Consider the following 8,315-nt stretch of genomic DNA (forward strand, 5'->3'; position numbering starts at 1 on the left):
CCACCATGCCCAGCTGATTTTTTGTATTTTTAGTAGAGATGGGGTTTCACCGTGTTGACCAGAATGGTCTCGATCTCTAGACCTCGTGATCCACCCGCCTCGGCCTCCCAAAGTGCTGGGATTACAGGCGTGAGCCACCGTGCCCGGCCTTTCCATGTAGTTTTCAAAAGAGTTTCCCCCTTGACACCCAGGCTGGAGTGCAATGGCATGATCTCGGCTTACTATGACCTCCACCTCCCATGTTCAAGCAATTCTTCTGCCTCAGCCTCCCTGATAGCTGGGATTACAGGTGTGTGGCACCATACCCTGCTAATTTCGTATTTTTAGTAGAGACAGGTTTTCACCCTCTTGGCCAGGCTGGTCTAGAACTCAGGTGATCCACCTGCCTCAGTCTCCCAAAGTGTTGGGATTACAGGCATCAGCCTGTAATCCCACACCCAGCCAAGAAAATTTTCAATTTACAGTTTCCAGATAACTTGACCTTGTTTTGTTCATTTTCCAGTATGTTAACCTCTATCTAAAAAACTTTCTTCTTCTCGTCTTTGCCTAGCAAAAGCCTTCACATTCAGCTTAGATGTCAACTCCACCAGAAAACTTTCCATATCTCTCTGATTTAGATGTCCTCTTCTATCCTCCTATAGCATTTCCTACAACTATTTTATGTTGGAATACTCTTATAAATCAATATGCTGTGAGTTTTGCTTTATTTATCTGCATCTTCTGCAACACTGTGAGCTCCTCAAAAGCCGGTCTACCTTACCCACCTTCATTCCATATCACCTGATACATGGAAGAGGCTGTTGTTAAACGAATGAATGATTTATGAAGGAGGGATGGGACAGAAGGAAGAGGAGGAAGGAAAAAACGATACAGGGAAAGAAAAAAAGGGAAAGAGGGGAAGGAACTGACAAGAGTGGATAGGGAGAGAAAGAAAGGTAGAAGGGGGAGAGAGGGAGAACATGTACACACACACACAGGGCATTAAAAAAGCGGATTTGTAAACAATCCATTATTTTCATGTGGCAAAAGCCAGTCATTATTGAAGAAAGAAAAGTATATCTGAAAAAGCCAATGTATGCAGATTCTAAGTATAACCATCCTTTTTTTTTTTCTGAGATGGAGTCTCCCTGTCACTTAAGCTAGAGTGGAGTGATGCCATCTTAATTCATGGCAACCTCCACCTCCTGGGTCCAATCGATCCTCCTTCCTCAGCCTCCTGAGTAGCTGGGAATACAGGCATGTACCACCATCCCCAGCTAATTTTTTTGCACTTTTAGTAGAGACAGAGTTTCACCATTTTGGCCAGGGGGCTCTCAAACTCCTGACCTCAAGTGATCCACCCACCTCAGCCTCCCAAAGTGCTGGGATTACAAGCATGAGCCACCATGCCCAGCAAGGTATAACTATCTAAATCACTCATCCTCTAAAGAGTCTGGTATGTCCAGCCCATTTTAATTGAAAATTTACTGCTATGTAATGAGAGATGTTGATAACATGTACCATACAGATGCAGAAAAAAATTTTTTAGTTAAAAAAAGAAAAGTAAAATATCAACCTGACATGTAAGTCTTGGAATTATTTACAAACTTTAATAAGCTACTATCTAGTGATAATGTGATACCACTGATTTTTATTTTATCTATTTATTTACTTTTTTTTTTTTTTGAAACAGAGTTTCACTTTTTTCGCCCAGGCTGGAGTGCAGTGGCATGATCTCAGCTCACTGCAACCTCTGCCTCCCAGGTTCAAGTGATTCCCCTACCTCTGCCTTCCGAGTAGCTGGGATTACAGCCATACAATGCCCAGCTAATTCTGTATTTTTAGTTTAGAAAGGGTTTCACCATGTTAGCCAGGCTGGTCTTGAACTCTTGACCTCAGGTGATCCTCCTGACTTGGCCTCCCAAAGTGCTGTGATTACAGGTATGAGTGACTGCACCCAGCCAGTACCACTGATTTTTAAAAGTCTATCAAGTGCATGAAAAATAAATTCAACTTAACACCAACATCATGATCTATATTACAGCACAATTTCCTTTTGTACTACAAATCATATTCCTCAAAAACACACTGGAAAAATATTACAAGATAGCATATACTAGTCAGTAATGGGAATTTTTTATTTACATAAATTCTTAAAGGTAGTACACAGGAAAATTGTTAAAACATGTAACACTTAAAACAGCATTTTTTTGAAACTTTAAAACTGAAAAGTATTACTACATAGTCTTTCTATCACCTCAATAAACTGTCAGTTAATAAAATTTATAGATCTGTTGTTAATACAACAGACAATTCAAGCTTAAAAGCTTGCTACAAAGTACAAATATGTTTGGTAAAATCCAATAAATGGCATAAAACCTTTTCTAGCACAATGACCATCGTAATACAGAAATTACAGTGGCATAGTGACTCTCCCCTGTAATCCTAGTACTTTGGAAGGCTGAGGTGGGCAAATCACTTGAGCCTAGGAGTCCAATACCAGCCTGGGCAACATGGCAAAACCTCATCTCTACAAAAAAAACAAAAATTAGCCAGGTTTGCCTTTAGTCCCAGCTACTCAGGAGGCTGAGGTGGGAGAATCATTTGAGCCCAGGAGGCGGAAGTTTCAGATCCCGCCAGCCAAGGCAAAAAAGTGAGAGACTCCGTTTCAAAAAGAAAAAGAAAGAAATTGGGAAACATAGAAAAAGAAAGAAGAGTTAAGCCTAATATAATCAACATTAAATAAATTCTGAATTGCAATTTTTCCTAAAGCAAAACACAAATTACAAGAAGCTTTTCATCTTTTATCACACAAGAAATAAACTTGCAAGAAACAAGCTAAGTTTTTAGTACTAATGATTACTAGCAGATTCTCTAAGAGAAGATTTGCTATACTTATAATAAAAGGAAGTTCTTATACAAAGTTAGAAATTTATTTTAGTAACTCTTTTTTCTTTTAACATTAAAAGTAACTTTTTAAAAAAAGGCAGTAAGAACAGAAATGCTGAGCAATTAAAATTAGTAGTTCTAAAATAACACCAAAAAATTTGCATTTGGCTAGAATTACCAGGAAACTTTTAAGGCTAAGGTTTCCAACATACTTTCATTTTTTTAAACAGACTAGTTAAAAAAAAAAAAAAAAAAAAAAAAAAAAAAAAAAAAAAAAAAAAAAAAAAAAAAAAAACAAGGAAATGAAAGGAAAAAAACATTCTAATCTCAAAGACTTTCAACTTAACTACATTTCTTTTAACCAAACATTTACAGAGCACCTAAGAAGTGACGGGCACTACAACACTGGGACCTGTGCCAGACTGCATTTGCTCCAAACTAAACCTTTTATTTATTCAGCTTCTGAACTTATTCTGTATCATTCAACCCAAAACTTTTCTTAAGAAATTCTCATCCAACACCAAGGTGCATGTATGAGTTACCTAATAAATGCACTTTTCACTGTTTTACACATGTCCTGAGAGTTATAGCTAGGATTTGTGACTAATAAAAGGGATTCATTCCTGATACATCACTATGCTGTTTTCATTTACACGAAAGGGAGATAGGCATAAACTGTTTCAGGTAGTTTGCAGAATCTCAAACTCAAAAAGAGAAAACCTTAAAAAAACTGGACTAACTTAATTACCGTGTACAGTAGATCAAGATTTAAGTAGCCACAGCTTTTTCTTTCTTCTATAAACACAAGTATTACAAATCTTAATTTGGATACAGTAATGTCAAAGCAGTCTTGATTCTGAAGACAAGTGAAATATTTTTTAAATAGTTCAAAGGAACTGTCAAAAGTAGACAACCTTTATATTCTAACATGCTCTCTGCTGCATTTCTACACCTGTGAATACACTCTACTTTTCAAGCACTTCTGAATTTGCAATGGATGAAAAAAATATAAGGTAGTGCCTAAGTTCCACCAGTTGAATCTAGACTTTTCAAAAATCTAAGGTTTTATTCTAGTATGTGCTTAAAAAAAAAAGAAGACCGCATTCCCACACATATTCTCTAAAGTAACAAAAAAAAACCCTGTACTTTTATCGTTATCATTTCTTCCAACAATTAAGCAAGTTGTTTGATCCTATTCTCTACTCAGTTAACATGTTTACACCTAAGAGGAAGCGGGCCATCAGTTTTCCATACATCACAATGCAACAGAGCCTCTAACTTATTTGCAGACCAACCAGATCAATAAAGAAAAATAAACCATATAACCCTAAGTCCTTGGAAATGGAAGAAACAACTGCTATCTCTCCACTGTGAAAAGATCACCAAAATTCTCTTTTTAAATCTTTCAATTAAGATTATTTTTGTGACTAGTCAAAAAGTTTTCCGCTAAAATTTTACAGTACTGTTTACACAATAAATGAGATTTTCTTTCATCAGTGTAACTGATAGAACCACAATACAGTTCAGTTTCTAGAGTCGGATTACCTGACCTGCTTTTTATTTTACCGTTTAAAATACTTTAATTCATACGGTTATTCTTCTCATTCCCTACAAAAAGAGTAGGGGAGAACCATCTTCAGTTGAGATAACCTTTAACTGCCTCCAACTCCACAGCAAAGCCCTCGAGCTGACCCCGATGTCTTTCTGGGGAAGGGCTCGGTCACCAAGCAATCAAACACATCTTCCTCTGCAAAACTCGGAAGCCCCACACGACGACCTGGTCCGAGCCCCCTACTTCCTGAATTCGATAACCCCAGAGATTCGTTTTCTGCTGGCAATCTTACCTTCATGATGACTCTGGGACCAAGATATCCTCTAAAACACCAGGTTCACCTGCACCTGAAGGGGAAACAAAAGACACCCAGTCAACCCCACAGGCACCCCTCTGCACTGGTGGAGGCGGAGGGAAGGAATCCAGCGACACCCGAACCCCGAAGAAAGAGCCGGACCAGGGCGCCAGCCCCGAACCATCACACGCCGACTCGGGGCTCCCTCTGGCCCCGCCATCCCCGCAAACCCAGCCACCTACACAGCTCGGCGGCTTCCCGTCCCCATTGTCGAGAACCGACGGAGTTTCCCGTCTACGACAATGACGCCATTTCTGTCAGAGAAGAAACTCACAACAAGCCCGGCGTCCGGCGCAAGGCCGGCCGCTCTCCCCGAGGGCCTCGGCGCCGGCCCCAGCGAGTCAGCGCCCCCACGGGCAGAGTCCGAGCGGGAGGCCAGCCGAGGGCCGCCGAGGGGGCAGGAGGGCCTGTGGGCCGCGGGCAGGACTGGCCCGCCGCAGAGCCTCTGCCCACGTCCCGCTCAGGGCGCAGACCCGACAAGTGGGAGCGGGATCAACATCTGGCCCCGCCGCGGGGACAACGTGATGGCCGAGGGCCCCGAAGGCGGCACGGCCCCTACCCGGCCCGGGCCCCCCACCGCGGCCGCTAAACCGCTGAGTGTGCGGCCGCCCAGCCAGGGGGCGGCTCGGACCCGGCGACTGCGAGGGGTGGGGGCTCCCGGGAGGCCGAGGCCCCGAATACGGGCGCCGCAGGGACCACTACCGCGATCTTCCTCTGCTCCTCGGCTGGGCCCAGCGACTCCCAAAAGGACACCCCTTAGGAGACCACGAAAGCCCCAGATAATGTCCCTACCTTCCTCGGAGGCGAGATCTGACCCTGGCACGTCCAGAGTCCCCTCTCTCCTCCTCCCCCCCAAAACCAGCAGGCCCGGGGGAGAGATGGGGAAGAAGGGCGGCGGGTCCAGCGGCTGCTGAGGCAGAGGCTCCGGCTCCTCCTCCTCCCGCGGCGGCGACTGGTACCTTTGTTTGGCGGCCGCTCGGGCTCCCTGGTTGGGGGGAGGGGGACGACGAAAAATCCCTCCCGGACTGGAGGTCCGGGCCCCCAATCGCGCTGCCCTCCAGAGGACGGCGGCGACAGACCCTCTGCAGCTCCCTCCGGGCAAAGGTCCAGGCGGTGGCCGTGGCGGCGGCAAGCTGAAGCTCAAGAGTCTCCCTCCGCTCCGGCGACCGAGCTCCTCACTCCGGACTCGACTGACGGGCAAACATCGCTTCCCCCCGACTCGAGGTCCCCCCGCCCGCCTCCTTTCTCCCCTCCCCTAGATTTTTTCACCCTCCCCTACCTCTTTCCCGGATGGCCTCTTAGACGACCTCGGATTGGCTAAAGTTCTTTAGAACCCACCTATACACTGTTCCTATTGGTCCCTGCATACAAACAACGACGCCATTTTCCCACCAGTTCTATGGAAACAGAAAGTTACGCCTCAAAGCTTTCTGGGAAATGGAGTCCAGTCTCTTGGGCCAACGCGCAAATCCTCGTCCGCAAGAACTGCAAGGCCCGCAATGCCCCGCGCCTGCGTGGGACCGGAGTGGGGGGAGGTGAAAGGGGCGGGGCAACAGAGCAGTGGGGAGGCGGCAACGACGCCTGCGCAGTGTGACCGGGATGGCGCATTTTCTTGCACCGAGTAATGCGGTGTCGCTGGCGGCTGAGGAGGGTGGAGCGTTCTGTGGAGAAGTAGTGGGAAGGATTCTTGTAGGCAACAGGAAGAGCCTATGTCCGCACTATAAAGTAGGAAGTTGATGCAGGGCGCTGCTACTCCCGGACCGGCGGCGTCAAAGTCGTGATATCATCGTTGAACCGTGAGCGGCAGTGGCGGCGGCCGGGGGGAACCCGGATGGGAAGGAGGGCGGGGGAGGCTGGGAGGCGGGGCGAAGAGGAAAGAAAGAAAGGAGGATGAGGACCCGGATGCTGAACCGGATTGTGTATGAATTTTCCATCCCCTCGCTTGAGGCGGGGAGGAGGAAGGGGTGGCCTAGTGGGGCGGAAGGGGGCATCTGAGCGAGGAGGAAGCAGAAGCCTCACCGTTTCTCCCCGCTGCGGGCTCTGTGCTAGCACTGTTAATGTTTGCAGCTCTCTGCCCAGCCGCTGTGGAAAATCGGCCTCGAAGTGATTCACATTCACTGCTTGTGTTGGGCAGCTTCTTTCAGATCCCATCGCTCCCCAGAGTTTGAGTGGAAGGATTCAGTACGCGCTTCACATTTGTATGTCTCTGTTTAGCCATTCTAAAGTCAGGCCCTTCTCTTTACAAAGAGAAAGCGTTTCTATGGGTTGTTCACTTTTTATAGCAAGGTTGTGTGCCTTGGTTTCATCGTCTAATGCGTTAGAAGGCGCTTTCATTTCTTCATGGATATTGAGCGCCGACCCTGTGGAAACACTGGGGTTGCCTCTGCCTTCGCAGACTTGCGCCTGGCCAGACGGACAGACGCTGAACGAAACAATGAAATTACCGGAGTGACAGTGCCACAGAGCAGAGTTCCGCGGTGATGGGAGAATGTGAACTAGGGAATTTGGCTTATTTAGGGAAGGAGAAGGCTTTCTTGAGCAAGTGAGGATCGAGCTGAGAGCTGAAGGGCTAGCAGGAGTTAACTAAGGAAAGAGAAAAGGAAAAGACATTCCAGACAAAAAGGCTAATTTGTCGGAAAGCCTTGTGGCCAAAGTGGGCTTTTCCAGTATGAAGAACTGACCCTGCAGAGGTGGGGTCAGGGGGAGTGTGAAAGCTTATAGGCTTTGCAAAGGAGTTTTGTTTTTGTCCTAATAGCAGTGGGATATCTTCCAAGGAATCTCAATCAGAAGGGAGAGATGACTCAGATTCCAATGTCATTCCTGGCTGAAGAGTTAGAGGAAGCGGGGGGAATAAAAGAGTTAGGCAAGTGCAGGGAGTTGGAGGAGGAGGCTATTGCAGTAGTAGTTCACTTGGTGAAAAGAATGAAGTGTTTGTATTAATCTTTATGGATTCACTCTTTGAACAAATTTCTGATAGCTTTTTAATTTTGAAAGTGAGAAGTTTCAGACTGAGGTATTCTGTAGTTTATTCACTCTAAAAGGAAACTAATAGAGTTCATGTAACACACACTATTGCCTCTTTACATTCAAGTTTAGTACATGATAGCTGAAAATTCCAGCTGTGATAAATTGGGAAATCCTTTGACTTAGAAAAACAAAGGCAGGTAAGAGTATATGCCATAGTGGGTAGAATCCCTCAGACTCTTAAGAAGACAAGGCAGATTGGTTGTTGATACCTAGAAAAATTGAGGTTATGTTTTCATACCACTGAAAATACTTGTATGTAAACATCCTCTGGGAAAGGAAATTAACTTGTTAAGTGAGTATTCTTAAGCATCTCTAAGTGAGCAAAGGAAAAATACTTTTTTTAAAAAAAGCATAATTAGTGTTTTAAGTTGAAAAATAACCACAAAGCTGTAAGAATTGAAACGAGGCCGGGCGCGGTGGCTCAAGCCTGTAATCCCAGCACTTTGGGAGGCCGAGGCGGGTGGATCACGAGGTCAAGAGATCGAGACCATCCTGGTCAACATGGTGAAACCC

At 45.5% G+C, this 8,315-nt stretch overlaps 3 protein-coding genes across 9 annotated transcripts in view; 2 read left to right on the forward strand and 1 right to left on the reverse strand.

The window, feature by feature from the left end:
• The window catches only part of ARID4B (AT-rich interaction domain 4B), a 178,010-nt gene extending 171,866 nt beyond the window's left edge, over positions 1-6,144 (reverse strand). For 2 of the 7 annotated variants that reach the window (XR_001824541.2, XM_017526571.2), the window contains exons 1-2: positions 5,568-5,978; positions 4,713-4,767 (exon numbers count right to left, since the gene is read on the reverse strand). Coding sequence is in view for 6 of the 7 variants with exons in the window: in XM_017526571.2 (XP_017382060.1) it covers positions 4,713-4,718 (6 nt within the window). In the remaining variant the exon portion in view is untranslated. Of the gene's footprint in view, positions 1-4,712; positions 4,768-5,567; positions 5,985-6,054 lie in introns of those variants that run through there. The other 5 variants (XM_037737795.1, XM_017526574.2, XM_017526575.2 and 2 more) reach the window with 5 other exon arrangements.
• The window catches only part of LOC119470841 (translation initiation factor IF-2-like), a 4,619-nt gene continuing 1,077 nt past the window's right edge, over positions 4,774-8,315 (forward strand). Inside the window, exon 1 of the mRNA XM_037737798.1 lies at positions 4,774-6,571. Within this exon, the coding sequence (XP_037593726.1) occupies positions 5,018-5,689 (672 nt within the window). The 5' untranslated portion in view covers positions 4,774-5,017 and the 3' untranslated portion in view covers positions 5,690-6,571. The remainder of the gene's footprint in view (positions 6,572-8,315) is intronic.
• The window catches only part of GGPS1 (geranylgeranyl diphosphate synthase 1), a 13,400-nt gene continuing 11,734 nt past the window's right edge, over positions 6,650-8,315 (forward strand). The window contains exon 1 of the mRNA XM_017526580.2: positions 6,650-7,465. The gene's annotated coding sequence lies outside the window, so the exon portion shown is untranslated. The remainder of the gene's footprint in view (positions 7,466-8,315) is intronic.

The sequence above is a fragment of the Cebus imitator genome, unplaced genomic scaffold (assembly GCF_001604975.1).
Source record: "Cebus imitator isolate Cc_AM_T3 unplaced genomic scaffold, Cebus_imitator-1.0 Scaffold42, whole genome shotgun sequence".
In the NCBI taxonomy this organism is placed as follows: Eukaryota; Metazoa; Chordata; class Mammalia; order Primates; family Cebidae; genus Cebus; species Cebus imitator.